The sequence below is a fragment of the Cebidichthys violaceus genome, unplaced genomic scaffold (assembly GCF_023349555.1).
Source record: "Cebidichthys violaceus isolate CVI_PGR_0920_01 unplaced genomic scaffold, fCebVio1.0.p SCAF_24, whole genome shotgun sequence".
Taxonomy (NCBI): Eukaryota; Metazoa; Chordata; class Actinopteri; order Perciformes; family Stichaeidae; genus Cebidichthys; species Cebidichthys violaceus.
The window spans coordinates 8006974-8029458 of NW_027176417.1; the positions used below are offsets into that span (position 1 = coordinate 8006974).

General features: G+C 45.5%; 2 protein-coding genes across 3 annotated transcripts; one reads left to right on the forward strand and one right to left on the reverse strand.

Moving 5' to 3' along the window:
* Window positions 1-356: 356 nt before the first annotated feature.
* On the reverse strand, window positions 357-14073 carry LOC137878966 (growth hormone receptor-like). 2 transcript variants are annotated; one of them, XM_068719509.1, is made up of 9 exons: window positions 13988-14073; window positions 9283-9412; window positions 8052-8161; window positions 5069-5204; window positions 4323-4492; window positions 4017-4195; window positions 3319-3560; window positions 3159-3228; window positions 357-2687 (listed from the first exon to the last, which is right to left on the reverse strand). In XM_068719509.1, exons 2-9 carry the CDS (start codon window positions 9312-9314, stop codon window positions 2049-2051), a joined length of 1578 nt encoding a protein of 525 aa, XP_068575610.1. In that variant the 5' UTR covers window positions 9315-9412; window positions 13988-14073; the 3' UTR covers window positions 357-2048. The 2 variants fall into 2 exon arrangements, with proteins under 2 accessions (XP_068575610.1, XP_068575609.1); XM_068719508.1 differs by having other exon boundaries at window positions 5069-5207.
* A 2236-nt stretch (window positions 14074-16309) lies between these two features.
* cybb (cytochrome b-245, beta polypeptide (chronic granulomatous disease)) lies at window positions 16310-22310 on the forward strand. The gene is made up of 13 exons (XM_068719506.1): window positions 16310-16406; window positions 16834-16926; window positions 17694-17804; window positions 17893-17977; window positions 18135-18283; window positions 18783-18964; window positions 19042-19174; window positions 19307-19399; window positions 19705-19958; window positions 20489-20651; window positions 20743-20889; window positions 21004-21128; window positions 21466-22310. Exons 1-13 carry the CDS (start codon window positions 16362-16364, stop codon window positions 21581-21583), a joined length of 1698 nt encoding a protein of 565 aa, XP_068575607.1. The 5' UTR covers window positions 16310-16361; the 3' UTR covers window positions 21584-22310.
* Window positions 22311-22485: the final 175 nt, after the last annotated feature.

Sequence of the window (22485 nt, forward strand, 5' to 3'; positions counted from 1 at the left end):
CCTTCTTCTGTCCTTGCTTCCTTCTCCTATTTTATCCATTATTTATCCATAAAGTATATTTCATTCCTCCTATTCTTCTTTGTCCTCTTGTTTATTAAAGTCGTGATGTTTGAGGCGTCTTCTGGCATTATATGTAGTGTTATTATCATGATTATGACTGTGATCTGAAGTCCACTTTCATTTGCATAACTCTGTCTTCTGCTCCTGTGTTTTATCTCAAGTCAGCTGACTATCAACTCTATTTATAACCTGAGAATGCAGCTAATTCAAGTCACAGGGTCACACACACACACACACACACACACACACACACACACAAGTGTGTTATAAATGATGAACAGTGCACGCCTTTAAGCTGCCTTTTCACTTTTTATTGCATCGGATCCAAAGTGGTTTTTGTGGTTTTGTTACAATAAAAAGGTGAAAAAGTGACCAACACTGAGCGGGTTTGTATACAGCAGCACACATGTGTGCACATAAATATATATATAGATATATATAGATATACATTTATATAAAGAGTCATCAACAATTTTCCTCACGTGAAAGCATTTCCAGGCGTGTAGAAACAAACAGCTCTGTGAATAAAAAAAGGCACAAGAATGAACACCAGAGAGACGAACACGATAACGAGTGTTTTATAACTTCTTTCACGACCGCCAGGGTCAATAATGGTCAGTAATAGTCAGTAATACTCGGTCATAGTTGTTAATAGTCGTTAATAGTCGGTACGAGTCGGTGATAGTCGGTGATAGTCGATAATGGTCAATAATGGTCAATAATAGTCGGTAATAGTTGGTAATAGTCAATAATAGTCAATAATAGTCAATAATAGTCAATAATAGTCGGTAATAGTCGGTAATAGTCAGTAATAGTCAATAATAGTCGGTAATAGTCAGTAATAGTCAATAATAGTCGGTAATAGTCGGTAATAGTCGGTAATAGTCGGTAATAGTCGGTAATAGTCAATAACAGTCGGTAATAGTTGGTGATAGTCGGTAATAGTCGGTAATAGTCGGTAATAGTCGGTAATAGTCAATAACAGTCGGTAATAGTTGGTGATAGTCGGTAATAGTCGGTAATAGTCGGTAATAGTCGGTAATAGTCGCTAATAGTCGGTAATAGTCAATAATAGTCGGTAATAGTCGGTAATAGTCAGTAATAGTCGGTAATAGTCGGTAATAGTCAATAATAGTCGGTAATAGTCGGTAATAGTCAGTAATAGTCGCTAATAGTCGGTAATAGTCAATAACAGTCGGTAATAGTCGGTAATAGTCAGTAATAGTCGGTAATAGTCGGTAATAGTCGCTAATAGTCGGTAATAGTCAATAATAGTCGGTAATAGTCGCTAATAGTCGGTAATAGTCAATAATAGTCGGTAATAGTCGCTAATAGTCGGTAATAGTCAATAATAGTCGGTAATAGTCGGTAATAGTTGGTAATAGCACCTCAGAGCGACTTCAGTAATCACAGAGGTTAAAAAAAGATGTCCTCCTCCTCCTCCTCTTCATTAACTGACATTTTGCTGGTAGACGGAAATAAAACTCTACCTGAGGTCATTCAGCATCATAGTGTTAAATATGTTGTAAAAAAGCTGCTGCTTCTTGCACACACTACAAACTACACTTCAAAACAGCGGATTTAAATACACAGCTTACGTCTTCCTGAGGGCGGCCATGTTTAAAACCCTGCCACCGTGAGTGGAATGAGTCCAGCTGGTATTTGAGGGGAATTAGAAGAATGTGAAGATTATTGGCTGATATCTGGAATATTAAAGTAAGGATGTGAGTGATGAATGAAGCAATCGTACTGTTTATTGGGTTTGGGGGAAGCAGCATATGGTAATACTAAATTATATTTATGTATTTAAAAAGGTGCTGAGGCAACTTTGCTCTCTCTCCGAGTTTCACTTGGAGAAGTCTAACTTCTCTTGGACCCGATGTGGTTTGATGGAGTGAATCTCTGCAGCTGGTGAGTAAAACAGAAGGAGGTCCACAAACACTGTTCTTTGTGTTTAAAGGTAAATTCCTGTTTCACGGCCTCTGTGTTCAGCCCTTGTTGTCAACAGCGACGGGCAGCAGAGGCACCGCCGCCTCGCTCCTCTCGTCCTCGCCGCCATCTTTCCTCTCGTTTGTCCTGGCTTGGCAGTCAGCCAGCTTCTTCTTCTTCTTCTCCTTCTCCGCTGCGTCTGAATCGACCCTCTGGAGAGGTGGGAACTCGCGGCAGTACGCCGGTGGCAGACAGGGCACCAGGTGCACCTCGCCGCTTTCATTCATGAGCTGGACGCAGGTGTAGAAATCCTGAGGCGAGCGGGTTGTGGCGACGCCGTCGGAGAGACCCGGACGTCCCATCATGCTGTACTCCGTCCCCGGCAGAGACACCACCTCCGGCCTTGACCACAAAGACGGAGCGTCCGGCGTCGGGCCGAAGGCTTGGGGAGGCGAGGAGCAGTAGGGCGACACGCTCTGCACGTACGACGGCGGGCGGCGGGTCGAGAGCTGATAGCGGGCGGCCGTCAGGTCACACGGAGCCATCAGGGCCTCCTTCTCCCGGTCCGTCGGGTCCTTCGGCGTGGAGAGGAAGACGTCTCCGGAGCTGACCTGGTCCCAAACATCCTCCGTGTAGCTCGGAGGGCTGTAGCTGTGGAAGGTACTGAAGTGATGGTTGATCTCCTCCAAGTTCCCCTTCTGAGGGGGGAGAGAGGGAGGAGAAGAGAGGGGAGAGAGGGAGGAGAAGAGAGGGGAGGGAGGAGAAGAGAGGAGGAGAGAGGGAGGAGAGACGGAGGAGAAGAGAGGGGAGAGAGGGAGGAGAAGAGAGGGTGGAGAAGAGAGGAGAAGAGAGGGAGGAGAAGAGAGGAGGAGAGAGGGAGGTGAAGAGAGGAGGAGAGAGGGAGGTGAAGAGAGGGAGGAGAAAGGGAGGAAGAGAGGAAGAGGAGAGAGGGAGAGTCGGGAGAGAAGGAGGAGAGAGGGAGCAGTTAATTTAAAGTTTAATTTTAAGACATCGTACAAGAAAAGATGATAGAAGTGTGTAAGTGTGTGTGTGTGTGTGTGTGTGTGTATGAGTGAGTGTGTGTGTGTGTGTGTGTGTGTGTGTGTGTGTGTGTGTGTGTGTGTGAGTGAGAGTGTGTGTGTATGAGTGTGTGTGTGTGAGTGTGTTACCTTCAGCAGCAGCGGGTCGATACCGATGATCCGCGGCTTTGGAATAGGTGGCAGGAAGTAGTCTTTTATTCTGAAGGAGCAAACAGAAGGTTTTACAGTGTAATACTGTGAATAAAGATCCCGTTTTAAAACTGTGACTGCTGTTCATATACTGTGTCACCTCTTCCCCTGAGGGACGATGCCAAACAGGATCAGCAGCAGAGCCACCACAGCGACGCCCGTCACCAGAATCAGAACCAGAAGTTTGCCCGGCGGCGGCCCGGCGGGGAGGCTCATCGGCACCGCGACGCTCCACTCGCTCCACAGACCGTAGTTGTGGGACCGGCAGCGGACCCGGACCACGTAGTCTCCCACCGGGAGGCCCAGCAGCTCCACACGAGGCTCCCTCAGAGGGTGCTTCACCTGAGGGGGGTCACACCGAGCTTCATCATCATCTTCGTCACTTAGCTAGCGGCTAATCAGAACCCTTCATTATCAGTGAGGTCATACAGGAAGTCTGAGGAGTTCATAATTCATTCATTTAACTTTAATGTAACGTTTATATCTGCCATTATCAGGGTTTTTAATAACAGGAGGGAGGAGAGAGGGGGGAGAGAGGGAGGAAGAGAGGGAGGAGAGAGAGAGGAGAGAGGAGGAAGAGAGAGAGAGAGGGAGGAAGAGAGGAGGAAGAGAGAGAGGGGAGAGGAAGAGAGGAGGAAGAGAGGGAGGAGAGGGAGGAAGAGAGGGAGGAGAGAGAAGAGAGGGGAGAGAGACATCATCAGCTCATTTGAAGAGGATGAACTGAACTTCTCTCCCGCCTTCAGAGACTCAATAACAGGTACTCCCCTCTGGTTCTGTGTATCTCCAGGTGAGTTTTACCTTCCAGTTGTCGGGCTCGGTGACGCGTCGGTACTGCAGCTCGTACACCAGCGTGATCCACCCGTACTGCAGGTCTGAGGGCACCGGGTAGGTCCAGGTCAGCAGAGAGCTGTGACCCACCTCGTCTCCACCGGCCTCCGTCAGCTCGTAGGTCAGATTCACCGGAGCTTCGGTCTGAACTGGACCACACGGGACCGGTTAGAACTACATCAGACATCTTTAGGAGCAGCTTGCTACACCAGACTGAATCCTACATTATTCACACAGCTATACTTATTATTCGTTCTATGCATGTTGAATCCTCACCGATCTCTGCCACGTCCAGGCAGTGCTCCTGGGAGGTGTAGTTACCGCGGGCGGTGACGGCCGTCACGTTCATGCAGTAGAACTTCCAGATGGAGGTGTGGCTGCTGTCGAAGTGGCAGCCGAAGGGGCCGGCGCTGACGTAGTCGGGACACTCGTGTCTGGGTCCTTTGCTGCGAACACGGAGGGTTCCTGTTAGCACACGACGTCTACGACTCTGTTGTTGTACCTGGTTTTTGCACATTCCCCAGATGTATTTGTGTATTTATATGCAGTGATATGTAATCTCAATCTGGCACATTGTGGTATAAATCCTGCGGCAAACACTACGTTCTAATCTGTTGTTCTTTGCAGTTTACTCCTGGTTGTTTTTGGGCCTTTTCTCTTCACATAATCCCAGATTTACAGTCGCCGCAGAGCGAGACAACAATCGATGGCGCCGCGTGAGTCAGAGCCAGAAACCTGATTCCTGAGAGCGCTTTCTCTGCCGAGTTCACATCGACGCGCTAAAAGCTTCTCCTGTAATTAGTGAGGCGAAGCACGACCAATCAAACGGATTCAACCGGCCCCGAAGCTCTGGTCCACTTCTCCTCTGAGGCTTGAGCTCCTTATTCCTCATGCAGCAGACCGTCACATTTAGAACTTAATACACTGAGTCAGCAGTTTCCTCTTCCAACAACCTAGGAAATATAGTACTGTGTGTACCTCACCCGTGTACTTGTAGTACTGAGTGTGTACTGTGTACGTACTCTTGGGAGTAGCTGAGGACGTAGGTGACCTGCTCTCCGTCTGTCAGGTTGTCCAGCGGATGCCACCAGCAGCTGAAGTCCTCCATGTTGGGAGAGCGGCAGAAGTAGATGAGAGGCCTCGCCGTCACTGCAACCTCTTCTGTGAGGAGGAGGAGGAGGAGGAGGAGGAGGAGGACAGTGACAGGTGAGACAGGAGAACCTGAAAACTTTCACACATGTGAGTTTCCTCTCAGAAGGATTTCATCACCAACTGACCAAATCACAGGTTCATCCTCCAATCACAAGCTCTTCAACTGAGGTCTTCACAATTAACTAGAGCTACGCTACGCTAACGCTAAGCTAACGCTAAGCTGACACAGCTCCAGTGTCCACGATGGTGATTCGCTGGAGGGAATAATCAATAACGACTGTTATTATTACTCTCACTTCACTTCCACTAAAAACACACACACACACACACACACACACACACACACACACACACACACACACTCTGTTGGTCCCATGACGTTGATTCAGACCGGCAGAGGAACATTGATCGGAGTCTGAAAGCAGCAGGAAGTCAGAAGAGTTCATCCTGCTGCAGACGAACATGCTCATCAGGTGGAAGAGAGTCTGACGTCTCAACATCTACAAACCGACGGATTTTAAAAGATTATTACTATTTATTTTATCTCATGAAATTCATTTTTCTCGTGTCTCCAGATTAATTTCATCCCTGCGACTGGTTTTGAAAGAACGTTTCCTCTTCATTTCCCCTTCCTGAGACGCTTGAGACCTCATAACAGATCCCAGCAGTAATCCTTGAGAGAATGCATGGATCTGCAGGGGAACAAAGACCTGCAGTGTTTGCTGTAAGGAGCTCAGAGAGCTGCGCTGCAGGCTCTTTCTAATAAACCACTTCCACTTCTCAGAAATAGAGAAAGGACGGACGCACGCTGGGCGCCAACAGACCTGGACCAACTCATACCTGCAGCAAATGTGACTGTTGGCCCCGAGTGTGACGGACTTACTGCAGGTCTGTAGCATCAGGTTCATTTTAACCTGGAACTAAGCCGGGTTTAATAGCATGAAGGGGGTTTATATAATAATCCTTCCGTTTTATTTCATGAAAATCAGCTACAAAGACTTCAGACTGATAATCCATCACCACTGAGATGTTGTCTTTATTTCTGCGTCACTTTAAGCTTCCAACAAGGATCGTTTGAAAAAGGTCTCCTCCGAAGATTGATCGGTACTGGACGGGAATGTAGGCACGTTGGTCCAACGGGTCAGGAGGCCACAAAGAGACACAGACAGACCACAAAGACACACTAAACAACCACAAAGACGCACAAAACAACCCCAAAGACACACAAAGAACACACCCTAAACCATTACAAAAACATGCAAAACAACAACAAAGAGACGCACAAACCACAAAGAGACGTAAGAACACCAGACACACAAACGACTACAAATACTTCACAAAACGACCACAAAAGGGACACAAAATATCTTTATGCTAAGCTAAGTTAGCCGGCTGCTGACTGTAGCTTCATAATCACCGTACAGAGGTATCAATGGTATCAATTCACAATGTGAACAGGATCAAGAAGATAACGCCAGCAGCTGTAAAGCCCTGTGATCCAAATGACATCCTCATCCACCTCCACACATCTGGACACAGCTGGGAGACCACATGTTGACCAGCAGATTTAAAGAGGCACCAACATCACACACGTTGTACCCTGAGAATCCCCATCACCGATCTGTGTGTGAAGCTTATTAACACAATAAAACGTGAACATGCTTCACATCTGGAAGTGTTTGTGAAGAAAACGGCTTCTGCAGACGTAATTTCCTGTGAGCTTCAGAACTAATCTTTGCATTCCTTGTTTGCGACGCCATATGGTCCAAATAAAACTTTTGATTCTCAAACATTTGAGTTTAAAGTCTGTTATTATGGGATATGAGGTGGTTTCTCCATTTGTGTTGCAGCTTTGTAGGGTGCAGAGTTTAGGAAACGAGTCATGTGGATATTATATAATATAATATAATAAGTTCAGTCCCACATTACACAAAGCAGCAACATGATGCTTCAGACTCATTTCACACTTTAGAAGAATGATCCAACAGAGGGAGTAATCATGAGTACATATTATGATGATTATGAGATCTCTGCACCAAACAAAGATGTTCTCCTAAATCTGCTGCGCCACAATATTTCATTAAAAATGTTGCCCCAGCGACTTGAAAATTGCATTAAGGCATTTTGCTTAATTTTAATTGAATTTTGATCAATTGTGCAGCTGGTTTGTATTCATTCCTGTGATTATGCATCACATAATGTCATATTTATTAAATGTTATCATTTAATAAATGTTAAAAGCAGAGACATTGAGACACAGAAGAACATCTCAGTGATCACAGGGAGTGACTAGTGCTGCAGAGACATGAGGCTGAGAGCTTTCTCTTCTTGTTCCATTTACTGAAGAGGACTCTGCACATTCCTGTTGATTGATTCCACTGCAGTGATCTCACTAGTGATTATTAGGAGGAAGAAGAAACATCACTTATGTGTGTTGACAAAATGAAACATGGATTTAAATAAGTGTCCAAACGTCCCCGAGGCAGAGCTCCTCAGAATGTAATTAACTGAAGGGTTGGACACACAAACACAAGTACATTTACTGCTTCCTGTCTTCCATCATTTCAATCAGAAACATGGCGGCGGCTTCACAAACGTTAAATTAATAAGAGGCGTCCAGGTTACATTAAAGCTCCTGATAGGAACTTTCATCTTCTGGTGGTTCTGGCGGTCCCTGTGGACTAAAGTGGGAGTGTTTGCCAGCACCAGAGTCCCTTTAGAAAACCTCATTTGACTCCTACAGAAACATCTGGAGTTTGGTTCTGACTGAAGACCTCATGAGAGGTTAATGTCTTGTAAAACATTAACCCCGTGAAGTCTGGTTCCAGTAGAATGTATAAGCACACAACTCACCGTGGCCGTGTGTTTCTTTAGGGGCGGCGTCCTGGGCCACCGTTCTGCTGCCGTCCAGCGGAGGAAACAGACAGAGCAGCAGCCACAGCATCCCGCAGCCTCCGGCCGACCTGTCGACACCAAAGAACCCATTAAAGACACGAGTTCTGGTCCCAGAGGAGACGCCTCGGGGCCCCCGGCTGCGAACATGTGACCCGGAGACAAGCGGAGGTTTTAGGAGGGCAGTGTGACGGCCCGGCGGCTCTTTATACTTCCTCCAGTCATGAGACTCCCTCCTGTCTCCCATCACACCAGACCACATGCATTCCTACTAAACGACCCCAGAGCAGAGAACAGAAAGACTAATCTAAGTCTGTCCTCCACCAGGGAAGTGTGCTCCGGTACGGAGGTCTGAGGGCGACAATATTCTGATGTTTAACCTCCTTCCTGTATATGGATTGACTGTACATTAAATACAGAGTGTAAAACCAGCAGGACAGGCTGAAAGCTCCTTACTCTAACCAGATTAGTCCAGTGAACCGCAGCGTCACACCCTCCTGAGGTGAGACTGTCGTGAGTACGTCCTCATGAAAAGGGTCACGAGAGCGAGTTCAGTGTCTCAGGAGACAGTCGGCGTTATCGTCAGAGTTTCATCTTTCCGACGGTCCTCGAACATATCATGTGAGACAAACGCTTCTGTCAGAAAGAGACATTTTAAATCTCTCCATAAATAAAGAGTTCACTTTAACCAGATTGTGTTAAAAACATTAAAGTGTGAACTCCTCATGAAACTATGACGTCATGATTGATTCATGTGAGACCAACAGTCATGTGACCACACATCAGAGAACTCTGACTGAGCGTAAAGGAGGAAACACACATTATTGTCAATGTTCCTGTCATGAGAGCATTTAATCAGCCAGAATAACGCCTCCTTTTCTCCTCCATCACAGCAGCTATCCCAGGAACTCCTCCCGAGTCCGGTCTTAACTCAGCTCCTCCTCGTCAGACTCTCCTCGAGTTCTTCTGCGGCTCTAACTGGAGCAGAGAGCTGGAGGAACATGAAGCATGACAATATCCTCCTTATGTAAAGGCTGTGTAGTCACAGGGGAGCTTAGAGATCCTCCAACAATCACAGAATAATCCCGCCTTGATCTAGTGGGGGGGGGGATTAAAATCGATGGAGGCCTCAACTGACTCTGATGACACAACATGACCTCATCTCATTAGTAAAGCAAGTATTCAGTCGTACCTGGACATGCGTGTGTCTCTGGGGTCCAACATTCAGGACCAGACCTGGTTCCCTAGACTCCAGAGAGACGCGGTGGACCTGAACTGTCCCAAACCAAAGAGCCGGACTCCCACAGCTCACAGACGAAGACCTGCAGCAGAATAGAAGGACCAAACCAGACCGGATCAGACTCAATATACTTGATATCTACTTTGTTCACTTATTAGCCAATTCACAACTTCCTGTCTCGTAAAAAGAAGAGGTTAAAGCCCCGAGCTGCCCGACCCTCGTGCATGAGAGTCCCGGGACCAGGAGGAAGCCCGGTAATGAACATGAAGAACAGCGTTCACACGTTTCAAGAGGCCAAGCTTCCACAGCATCCAGCGGGATTATCAATCTGCATCGAGACGCTTTTATTGGTGTAAATCATCCAACAGCTGATTGAGCTCTCAGAAAGCTTGTTTATTTCAGGTCACCGAAGCAGCTTTTTATGATCGCGTCTCAAAGTCCTCGAGCTGCGATAAAATCAAGGATTAGTCTGAAGGGACTCCAGCCAATCACAATCTAACTGTGTGCGTCTAATTATGGACCACAGGTCTGCTCATCCACAGTTTTGATTTAATGAATGCATCACAACGTGATCCGATTATTGGTTCTGAATTTAAAGATCAGCTGCTGTGATGAATCTCCTAAAAGTAGATAAATCAAAAGACTTCATTTTAAATTTGATTGAATCGTGTTTTGAATTCCTCTCTGTTTGATCTAAACTGTGTTAACTTTGTGTTTAAAGCAGCTACGCGTGTGAAACATGCTTCATAAAGCTGCTTTACTCCTGAGTGTAAATAAAGCCTCCGTCACACACACACACACACACACACACACACACACACACACACACACACTGATAGGTGGATCCATACGAGGCTGCAGGCCGACACACTCGCAGCAGGACGTCCGCACAGATCCATGCTCCAGTCGATCGTTAGGTGACCTCTGTACTGACCCGCCTCCAGTGGATGACCTCATCATTTTACCAGCTGCAGGAGATGATTGAAGTGGTTAAGGGAGCACTAAAGGGCTGTTTGTATCAGCAGCTCACACAAGCTTTACATCTAATGTAACTGAAGCTTTTATTTTGAAGGGAACCATTTCTGCTCTTCTATTTCCATTTCTAATATACTTCTGTGTGAGTAAATACTTTCACTTCCACTACCTTTACCTCCACGCTAGCTGTTAGCTCCTTAGCTCCTGCACTCAAACCACCACTCTCACCCACTTTTAACTCTTTAACTCTTTTATAAAAGCACGGAGAATTCAAACTTCAACGTCAGGACATATCTTAAGAAAGGACTCGTATAATAAAATACGAGACACAAAGTTGAGCTGCTGGAGCCTCGCCACAGGCGAAGCTCCTGACCTTCAGCAACAAAGACTCCAATTAAGCCCCGACACACAGACAGGAAGAGGAGGGTTCAGAGGAACAATTAAGAAGGAGGTTATGGATCGCAGTGACATTCAGGTGAATTAATGACTGCGTTCAGTGATGAGGAAGAGCTCAATGCAGAAGATTCAGCGGCTGAAAGGCACATTTCTGGCTTTAATAAACTTTGTTTTGGTTCGTCACTCATCAGGAAATTAATCGGTAACTAATTTGACGATAGATTTAATAATTTGAGAAAACGGTTCATAAATCAACAGAGGAAATAGAAAGTTTCATTGATTTTAGGAGACACAACTCAAACAAGTTTAAAGTTTAAACTAAACAACACAGCAATGTGTCTCCATCTTTGATTCTGGAATTCTGGATATGGATCTTTAATGAGCAGATTAATTGAGTCTAAATTAAAAGTTGCTTCATGAGCGTCTTGTATTTTACTCTTGGTCTCTGTGAACAGTTTTCTTGCAGCAGTAGGGACAGAGTCTTTAACCGTCATGTGCAGATCCAGCAGATATCAGACTGATCTGATGGATGTTCTGCAGCTCCACACCAGCCAGAGCATCCAGGCAGAGAGAGATAGAGAGAGAGACAGAGAGATAGAGAGAGATAGAGAGAGAGACAGATCTGAACAGACAGCAGCAGTCGATGCACAGGGAGTCACATGCACCCAGTGACGCCAGCCGAGGTTTGTGTTCGGCATAAACACGGCGGCGTTATATAATCCTGCATGTTACTAATTAACAGACAGATAGCCATCATGTAGGGGACGTGCTGATACACAGAAACATCTATATCTATATCTATATATAGATATAGATGTAAATATAAATAGATGCTGTTTGTGTTCGCTCTGTCACCAAAACCACTTCCAGTTTCTCTACTTTTAGTACAGTTATAGTTATAGTTACAGTTATAGTTATAGTTATAGTTACAGTTATAGTTATAGTTATAGAACAGTCTGTTCCAGGCCGAGTGAGACTTTCCTGTGCATCATTCACAGGAAGTTTGAGCTACTTATTGTGGGTTTTAGCCCAAAATCACGACCGACAAGTCTCAAGTCCCGAGTCAAGTCCAAGTTCTCCGCTTTGTGTTTGAAGTCGTTTCACCAAATTTCCTGCCATCTTGTTTTTTACCCGTTGCCATCTTGGTTTTTCCCCGTCGCCATCTTGGTTTTTGCCAATCGCCATCTTGGGTTTTTTGGAACCAGAATTGACCCGAGAGGGAGGAGCTCAATACAACTGAACGCTGTACAAAACATTTTTAAGGGACCAAAATGTTACAATTACCTTTGATGAAGTGAAAACACACTAAAGTTTTAAAGTTGTAAGACGAAAACACGGACGACTCCCAGACGCTGTGTAGCCCCGCCCCTAAAGCATCCCATGCTTTATGGTCTGTTTGACTCTAAATGGACCATAATATACCAAATTAACATCATGCTGTATTGAAGACTGTACACTAGAGATTGAGACCATAAACTCATGTTTACAATGTTTACTGAGGGAATAAATCAAGAGAGAAGTAGAGTCATTTTAGACTAGACTTCTATACAACCAGAGGAGTCGCCCCCTGGTGGACACTAGAGAGAATGCAGCTTTAACACTTTTCAGAACATCACTGGTCTTCTTTGTTTGTCTATTTCTGACAAAGGGGCTGCTAAAGGAGAGTTGAGAAGGTAAGACGGGTTAAAAAGCGTCTCCGCGCGGTGAACAAGCAGTTAAAAGAGAAACCCTTCGGCACGCTCAGTCTTGAGTTTGCCCTTTAACACCCGGTTAACAGAATTATCTTTGCCCGCACTGAGAAAAACAAGACGTCTGAAGCTTTTCTGTGAGCGGCTCAGATAATGACCGTCTGATGTCAGAGGTCATGTGACACACGATTAGCCACGCAGCATTAAATGTATACGTTTAAACGGATTTTCCGCTCCGGTGTTCAGCGGACAGGAAGTACTTGTACACAAACGTTTTACTGTGTTAAACACTGCAGGGGAGTATCGGTGGAGGAGAGCCCTGCAGCTCCACCCAGCCGACGAATTCTGATTTCATACTTTCATGAATAGGATTGAGAAGTTATGAAAGTGACGTAGGGGCGTTTGTAACAAGAGGGTCAGTCAGATGTTAGTGCAGCTGCATTACGTCTCTGTTCGCTCTGTTAAATTCATATCCTGCTGTGACAGTTTCACATTAAAAGCATCAGGGGTTGGATATGTTTAGGTTTTAGCAGAGAAGGGAGAGCTTTGTTGAGGCCGGACGGACGGATCAACAGATTCAATAAAGAGAAGAAAGGCTGAAAAGGCTGCTTGTATTTTATAAAGCATCTCTCAGTCCGGTGATGTTTTAATCGCTGTAATATTCACCACTTCATTTGAAGATAAGAGAATATAAAGATCAAGTCCACACCGGATTTGTCTGCTTGACTTAACTTGAAAACCTGAGAGTTTGTTCTGCACATGAAGAGACTTGTCGTCCTCGTTCCTCTTTGTCCTCCGTAGGCGTGGTCGCGTTTAAACGTCTCACCGTTCTTATCTGTTCCAACACATGTGGACCGTTGAGGACGAGGAGGTCTACCGGAGGAGGAAGAGGAGTGTGGAGCTTTAATCTAACGTGATCTCCACAATATGTGCAGAAATGAAACCCCGCGGTCGCTTGTGTCCATCAGATTAAACATCTCTCATTCTCACGACGGGTGAGACGTCGTGAAGAAACTCTGATTGAACATGAAGATGGATTCAAAGTTATTATTGCTTCCCAACAGTTGTGGCTCCTTAAAATGAAGCTCTACTTTCTCTTGTTTGATTTACTGGAGTTAAGATCATCAAAGAATCCAGAGACAAATGTAAAGAGAAGTAAACGTGATCCAGTGAGCAGACATATGATGATCATATTTAATACGTGTGTTTTATTCCATCTGCATTTCTATAAATGTGTATTTATGAATGTATTTACAGCATGAAACAAGTGTATTTATACATGTATTTATAAAAGTATAAATGTATTTATAGAAGTATACATGTATTTTCAAAGTGCATGTGTAATCATCATGATGTGATATGTTGTTCAGTAATAACAGAACAGTAATGATCCATGTCTTCTACAGGTGAGTCTGAACGTGCTCAGTGTTACCTGTCAGTCAGTTTTAGTGCATGAAGTAAGTCAAAGTGTTCAGAGCAGGTTGAAGGTTAAACTGTGTTGAGTAAACTCAGAGATTCACTGAATAATAAATGGATCATTACGTCGTTCTTCTCCACACCTGTGCACGAGCGTCAGCTTCATCGTGACTCCCTCTTACCTTTTAACCTTCTAACGTCAACGAGCCGCGTGGAGGTCCGTCTGCAGAGATACTCCACGCGCACGAACCCGCACCGGGACCGGGACAGGGACCAGGACCGGGACCGGCCGATGCAGCAGCCGGTAGAGTCCGGGAGAAGTCCCTGCTGGAGGAGCTGATGTTTGTTGGTGTGCTGTCAGCGCAAGTGTTGCGTTCACTGACGTCGCTGTATATTTCTACTCCCCCCCCGTGAGGAGATTGTAGTCCACATGGTCTGACGTCATCAACCAGCTGGAGCTGCGGGAGGAGGAGGAGGAGGAGGAGGGTGTATGGAAGACCATGACTGCCAAGAACATAACAAAATATAAATATATTTTAATTTACTTTTTAAAATGTATTGATGTTTTCATGTTTGGTTTTTAATTGTGTTGATTTAGTGCAAGAAGGATAAAAGAGATATCATTGTATCAGCATTTAACAACTACATTTCCCAGAAGGCTTTGGTACCGGAGACAAACACGGTCACAGATTGCGTAACCTCCTGGAGGAAATAAACAAGTTGTGTTTCCTGTTGCTTCTTCACAATAAAAGCCCCTATGTGAGTGCTCAGTGTGTGTGTGAAGAACATGAATACAGTAATAACCAGAGGAGCCTTTAGTCCTCAGACCAGCACAGCGTGCTCCAACCTTCACCCTCAGCTTCATCATTTACTAACAGACCAAACATTAAAGCACTGCAGAAGAAGAAGACAACAGCATGTATAAAAGTGATAGAAGAAGAGGTTTATCTCTACGTAATAATGTGTTTGTGTGTGTGCAGTATTGCACTCATTCTGTCACATCTCATGCTCGTTGCTCTGTAATTAAACTCTGAATTATGTATTCGCTTCCACGATCATCTGTCTGCTTGTTCACACACACACACACACACACACACACACACACACACACACACACACACACACATACACATAAAATGCATGTTTCTTGTCATTAGTTGGACTTTCACAGACATGTTTTATGATAAAGATGGAGACCAAACACCTCCGTGTGTTCTGCTGCTAGGTGGCAGCAGAACACATTTACTTTAATCAGCTCCCACACACACACACACACACACACACACACACACACACACACACACACACACACACACACACACACATCTAACAGAGGTCTGGCTCAAAGGCAGCCGGGCAGCAGGTACATGGTGGGACGTAATCCCCAACGTTAAATCCCTCTGCAGAGGTCTGATTGACAATAATCCAGAGTGAATGCTGGATTTTCGTTCATGAAATTGTGCTTAAAGCGTCAGCGCTGAAGTAATACTTTTATTCTTTAGAAAGGTGAGTTCATAACGAGTTTAATAAGCTTGAACAGAGAGACTGATGCCTTCATCCAGAAGATGAAGCTTCTATTTCAGGGACTCACAACTGGTTTAAGTATTTATCTCCTGAGAAGTAGATTTAATCCAGGTTTGAGGTGTGTAACCCTCCAAAGTACTCTCAAAGCCTCCCAATGCATTTACTGAACCATCAAGGACCGTGTCCGGAGGTCTGGAGCCACTAGAAGAACCGTAGGAACCCCCTTTCTACCACCTCTCCTGGAATCCCTTCGCTCCTCATCGAGGGCCTCTAAAACCAACCAGAGACACATGGACACTGAGTAATCCTCGACACTCCAGCCCCCTAAAGGACTCCTTGAATCACCAGCTACCTCTAGACCTGTTTCCTCTCTGGAACCATCCCAGGACCCCCTGGATCTTCTGTTATTACCAGCAGGCTTTGCTTACAAAGGAAACAAGATGCTGGGAGCTTTTATTTTGTTAAATGTTTCTTCTTCTCTTTTCTGCAGCATCATTTGGGTTCAGGTGGTTTTCTCTCTCTCTGCAATTGAAGCTTGAAACAGGAAGCATGTGGCAATGGATCTTCTGCTTTACTTCACATTGTAGAAATCTGCCACTTCCTCTGATTAGAAGCCACCGTGTCACCATCAGGTTCCTCCTCAACGGTCACCTGCAGGACTCAACCGCTCCGGCCCGTTGTGAGCGGCTCCTTTAAAGGTGGAGCTGGTCTCAATGACTTTATGTACTGCTGATACATCATTCATGTCACTGATTAGAGTTATTACTAATCTGTAAAGCTGTCAGATGAATGTGTTTCTCTCTTGTGATTCACCAGAAGTGAGATTATGAATAAAGAGCTTTCAGCTCGTCCTGCTATGACTCCAGGAGTCACTGAAGAGAAACCCCGCGGCTGGCGCCAGGCCACTTCCTCATTTGCCCTGACAAAGGTTATAAAAGGAGCAGTCGGTCCGCCGCCCTCTTTACTCGCCTCCTGCACTGTTTCCTGCTTCCATCTCTGCTAACACAGTAACACACAGGAGCTGTCTTCACCATGGGGAACTTCGCTGCCAACGAGGGACTCTCCATCTTTGTTATTGTGAGTACTTCATAATGTTTCTGATTCATTAAACCTGCTCAGGATCAAATAAAACCTGAAGCACTTCAGAAGATGTTGAACCTCAATATTAGTTTGTTTCTGTACAAAAACCAGTTCAAGTTTGTTCATTAAATGTCATAATTCTTAATCTTATTCTTTGAATTAAAACTTTAATATTGTATCTTATTAAATACATGTTTCGGCCACAGATTTCCTCTATTTTACGTGAATTATTGGATCATTTTAAAAATGACTCAAACTGTACTTTAGGTTCTCCAGGAACACAAAGAACATGAGCTCATTAAAACAGAAGAGAGTGATCTTGACCACTGAAACGTGTCCACGTTGTTCTACTTTATTATAACCCTTCTGATGTTTCTAATGAATGATTTGGATTTAATGAGCCGCGTTTGTTTGGGTGTTACAGCTGGTTTGGCTCGGCATCAATGCCTTCCTGTTTGTCCATTTCTACATGGCCTTCCTGGTGGACAGGTGGTTCTACACCAGGGTCCTGCTCGGGGTGAGTCCACTCAGTCTTAGAGCAGCATGCATCAACTCAAAGGAGGCTCCTCACAGTCTACTTCTTCTATTTCTAACCTCCCGAAAGTCGTATGAAAAGATGAAAACAGGACGCAACCCTTTTCACTTCCTCACATCACCAAGTCTGCTGCTCTTCTTCTCTTGAGTTATTACATGCAGCACACCTCCAACACAAGTCCATCAGGACATGCCTCTGCTCTGCTTCCAGCTTCTATAGGCTCAACATGAATATGTTTTATGAAGAGTTACACACAGAAACGATCTGCTTGTTTCTTAGATACCTGCATGAATGTCTGTACATAAGAGAATATTTAGGATTTCTTTGACACTGAACTGCTGCTAGTGGAGAGTCAGAAATCTCCTCCTCATAATCACAACGTTTCTTTAGATATATTTCTTAAAAGTGCTTTTATTCAACATGTTCTCACAGCTTCAGTTAAACTTTAAAGGAGTCTTTGTGCCGTCCAGCAGGTTATTCATTTCTAATCTTCTCGTTAACAAAGTGGCACAGCATGAAGCCCTCCTCACGCGCTCCACTAATCACACCTTATCTCCAGCCACACCTGGCCTTCCAGGTAGTGAGGGCGGCAGGTGTGACGTGAGGGTTAAAGTTTCACAGCTGGCTTCATCCTACACTGAGTCAACGCGGCCGGCTGCATCCAAGAGAGCAGAAGTGAAACAAGCCGCTGTGTTTGTGCACAAGTATCCTGCACTACAAAGTAATCAGATTACCCCCCCCCCCAACAGCAAGCTCTGTCCTGGGCCAGAGCTCCGGCTGCCTGCCTCAACTTCAACTGTATGCTCATCCTGCTGCCGGTTTGCAGAAACCTGCTCTCCTTCCTGCGTGGCACCATCCAGGTAACAACACCATCACTCACAACAACACAATGCATTATGGGGGATCCAGTCAGTAGTCTGTATAACGGCAGGACTTGTTTGTGTTCAGTGCTGCAGCCGCACGGCGGCGCGACAACTCGATCGAAACATCACGTTTCACAAGCTGCTGGCTTACATGATCGCCTTCCACACAGGTACCGACACACAATCAACTAATATCAAATATGCATGAAACGCAAACCATTAAATATCCATAGCTGCACATCTGCTCTATCTGAGACAAGCCGGTGCTTCTGATTCATCATCTGTGGCTCTGCAGCTCATGTGGGACTCTTTCTCATCCTCCTGCAGCCGTGCACATCGTCGCACACTTGTTTAACTTTGAGTATTTCATGGACGCCCAGCTGAACCGAAACAGCAGCCACCTGCCCTTCATCCTGTCTGAAATCGGCAGCGGAGACAACGCGTCCTTCCTGAACCCCATCAGGACCAACGAGACGGTGAGAACAGAGAACACATGAAGGAGGCTTCTAGTGTTGCTCAAATCTGTGAAATCCCTTCGGACTTATTGCTACATTTGGTGAAAGAAATGAGTATTACTTCATCTGATGAGCTTCCTCTTTGGAGGTCTTTATCCTCTTTTGAGAAACTTCCTCTTTTTCAAATACAGTATTTAGCCTCAGGAGGCGAAACACAAAGAAAGAAGACGAGGAAGACGTGCAGCTCCTCATGTGAAATCAGATTTTAAATGACTCCAGAAACATGCTCCAAAAATCAGTAATTCAACTTTTTCAACTGCCACTTCAACTGCTTTCAGTATTGCAAGTTTACTCTTTTCTAATGAAGTTGACAAAGCTCCAGAGTACGAGCCCACAGTCTGAGAGGAACGACAAAACACACATTGGCACATGAGGGAAGTTAGCCAACAGACATGACCCCGTGACCAATCAGCTGTGTGTGTGTGTGTGTGTGTGTGTGTGTGTGTGTGTTTCCATGCAGAACCCTACCATCGTCATGTTCACCACCATCGCTGGAGTGACGGGCGTGGCCATCACGCTGGCCCTCATCCTCATCATCACCTCCTCCATGGAGGTGATCCGCAGGTCCTACTTCGAGGTCTTCTGGTACACGCACCACCTCTTCGTCGTCTTCTTCATCGGACTGGTGTTCCACGGCTTCGGGTGAGGAGTGCACACGTGTTGTTTTTCAGAGTCCACCAGCTTCGACTTAATGCTAACGCTTCGTATGGTCCGTGCAGGCGCATCGTAAGAGGACAGACGGCCGCCAGCCTGGACACAAACGAGCCCAAGGAGTGTGCCGACCAGTTTGAAGACTGGGGCGAGGACGGGTCCAAATGTGCCGTACCAGTGTTTGCTGGAAACCCGCCGATGGTGAGTTTTAGAAGACGGCATCCAGCAGCTGTTGTTGTACTTACATTAATGCACCAACGTGTACCTTTTCTAGAGCATTGAGATGTTGTTGTTGTACGTACATTAATGCACCAACGTGTACCTTTTCTCCAGACGTGGAAGTGGGTGGTGGGCCCCATGATCCTCTACGTGTGCGAGAGGCTCGTCCGCTTCTATCGATCCCACCAGAAAGTGGTCATCACCAAGGTGTGTTTGTGCCGAGATGAAACATGAATTATTCATCTCTGTTATCTGAAAAACTATGTGGCACATTTCAATGACCTTTTGTTGATTGTACAATTAGACTTTTTTCAATGCATATAGCATCACAATGTGACATTGGAGGCATCCTTATGTTGATTTTTAAAGCTTCCGCAAAGCTTTCTTTTGGTTGCCTATATAAGAAATACCACATCAGGAAATCTGCAAAGCTGCGATGGCTACTTTGCAGGAAGAAAAAGGTGAATTGATGATGAGTCAACAATAAATGATGACTCTCATGACCCCCTCAGGTGGTGATGCACCCCTCCAAGACTCTGGAGCTGCAGATGAAGAGGAAAGGCTTCCACATGGAGGTGGGTCAGTACGTCTTCATCCAGTGTCCGTCCGTCTCCAGGCTGGAGTGGCACCCCTTCACCCTGACCTCCGCCCCCGAGGAGGACTACTTCAGCGCCCACATCCGCATCGTGGGTGACTGGACCCAGGCGCTGTACGAGGCCTGCGTCGGAGACAAAACAGAGCCTCAGGAGGCCTGGAAACTGCCCAAGTACGAAAAGAAACTGTGCCTTAAAATTGCTCGTGATTACGTTTGATTGCATCCTTACAATGCTGCCGATGGGGGGGGGGGGGGGGGGGGTGTCACGTTTACTGCCCCTGGTGGTTCATTGTGTGTGTGAGACGCAGAGAAACCATCAACAATACCAAGCGTCCACCATCAAAGTGGTCCTGCAGAGCGGTTTCCTCTTCTCCGTTCTCAGACCACACAATGAGAGAAGCTGGTCTTTGTTCAGATGATGTGTGTGGAACACTTTGACCGGAATTTTTGAACAACGATCAGGTCTCCGAACCCTCCAAAGAGTAACAGTAAAATGCCCCAAAACAGCATTATACACAATCTAATAATGTCATATATCATCATAATAATACTTCTGTACTTTTACTGATTGCAGGACTTTTTATGGCATTTTAACTTGAAATTGAGAGTCATGTTTGCTGCTTTCATTTGATGATGAGATCAATCATATATCTGCAGAGAAACAGAGAAAGTAGTCCCTTTATGAAGTGCTCCTCTCTCAGGCTGGCCATAGACGGGCCCTTTGGAACCGCCAGCGAGGACGTGTTCCGGTACGAGGTGGTGATGCTGGTCGGAGCCGGAATCGGCGTGACTCCTTTCGCCTCCATCCTCAAGTCTGTGTGGTACAAACGCATCCAGAACAACCAGGACGTCTTCACCAAGAAGGTGAGGGAGCTTTTCACATGTCTTCATTCAGGAGGAACAAGGGAAGTGTGTGTGTACAGTGTGTGTGTGTGTGTGTGTGCCGTCCTCCCAGATCTACTTCTACTGGCTGTGCCCGGAGACAGAGGCCTTCGAGTGGTTTGCAGACCTGCTTCAGTCTCTGGAGGGTCAGATGGTGGAGAAAGGCGTGACGGACTTCCTCAGCTACAACATCTACCTCACCCGCTGGAAGGAGACCGAGGTACCACGCTCACACACACACACACACACACACACACACACACACACACACGTGGTAGTGACACCACGTCGTACTAAGCGTTCAGACTTTAAGTCACGTGTTCTCCTTCGTCAGGCGGCTCACTTCCGGGTTCACCACGAGGCGGAGAACGATCCAATCACAGGACTCAAACAGAAAACGCTTTATGGGAGACCCAACTGGGACAATGAGTTCACCAACATCGCTTCAAAGCACCCGGGGTGAGGCCTGAGTCACGGTATCACACTCTACACACACTGTACAAACACTGTATACTGTATACTCACACTATACACACACTGTACACACACACACACTGTACACACACTGTATACTGTATACTCACACTATACACACACACACACACACACACACACACTGTATACTCACACTCTACACACACTGTACACATACTATTACTACACTTACTGCTACTTTTACAACTACTAAGCCTAAAACATACCACATATAAAGAAGTTTTGTCTCCTGATACTTCTTACTACTATCACTCCCAGTGCTGCTCTTCAGAAGTATAACTCTGTGTTTTCTGGTCTTCAGGACTAAAGTGGGGGTTTTCCTGTGCGGTCCTCCTCAGATCGGGAAGTCTCTGGAGAAACAGAGTCTGTCTCACTCAGAGGGAGACGTCAAGTTCATCTTCAACAAAGAGAACTTCTGAGAGAGAGAGAGAGAAAGAGAGAGACACAGAGAGAGAGACAGACAGACAGACAGAGAGAGAGGAAACTTCCCAAGTACTGAGACTAACCCTTCAGTATCCACATCATGTTTTTTATACTATGTTTTTAATGTATTAGTACAACTGTACCACTGGCAGCTCGTCTCTTTAGCTTCTATACACGGACGTTTTGCAAAGACTCCGTTGTTGCTCCAAAATGGAGGAAACATCTCTGCGGTGTTCTCCACATTACCTTGTTCTCCTTTTTGTGTTACATCAACAAGTGAAAGTGCTCTTCCTATTTCCATGTTGCTTTCTACGAGGTCACGTGTGTATATATATATATATATCTGAGACGCAGAAATACAACACGGTTCAAACTCCTGAACTTTGAGCGGAAGATAAACTGCCACATGCGCCCTTGAGCAAGGCATCAAAGCTTCTTCTGCAACGCTGAAAACAAAGAGGAAGTGAAGCGGCTCCTCAGTACTTTCTGCTTTCATGTGTAGCAGCTTTTCTCTGTTATAGTCATTATAGAAAATACTGTTCATGACGTTTTTATACATAAGTGTATTTGTGTGTGGAAGCCTTCTATTACACTGTGTGATACATGTTTACTTAAGTGTAGCGGTGCAGAAAGCGTGCGCTGCTCTCTGAGTACCTCTGGGTTTTATCTGCATCGTCTCATCTGAGTGGATCTCATTCATCGGATAATAAACTTGAACTCTCAGAGGTTTTGTGGCCATTTTTCATCTTAAGAGATTGTGTGATTACCTTTAAAAGTCCCGAGTAGTTTCTCAGAGGGGTATTAGTACTTTACATCAGTAAAGGATCTGAATACTTCTTTCATCACTTCATAAAGACTACGAGGAAGTCTGAGAACATCAAATAAAAATCATATATTT

Excerpts from the sequence above, each read along its gene's own strand:
- LOC137878966 (XM_068719508.1), bottom strand. The coding sequence starts at position 9,314 with ATGTTGGACCCCAGAGACACACGCATGTCCAG. Across the intron at positions 8,162-9,282 it reads AGAGACACACGCATGTCCAG|GTCGGCCGGAGGCTGCGGGA; the intron begins GTACGACTGAAT and ends TGGTGTCGACAG. Across the intron at positions 5,208-8,051 it reads TAAAGAAACACACGGCCACG|AAGAGGTTGCAGTGACGGCG; the intron begins GTGAGTTGTGTG and ends TCCTCCTCACAG.
- cybb (XM_068719506.1), top strand. The coding sequence starts at position 16,362 with ATGGGGAACTTCGCTGCCAACGAGGGACTCTCCATCTTTGTTATT. Across the intron at positions 18,284-18,782 it reads CCATCAGGACCAACGAGACG|AACCCTACCATCGTCATGTT; the intron begins GTGAGAACAGAG and ends GTTTCCATGCAG. Across the intron at positions 19,400-19,704 it reads AGAAAGTGGTCATCACCAAG|GTGGTGATGCACCCCTCCAA; the intron begins GTGTGTTTGTGC and ends TGACCCCCTCAG.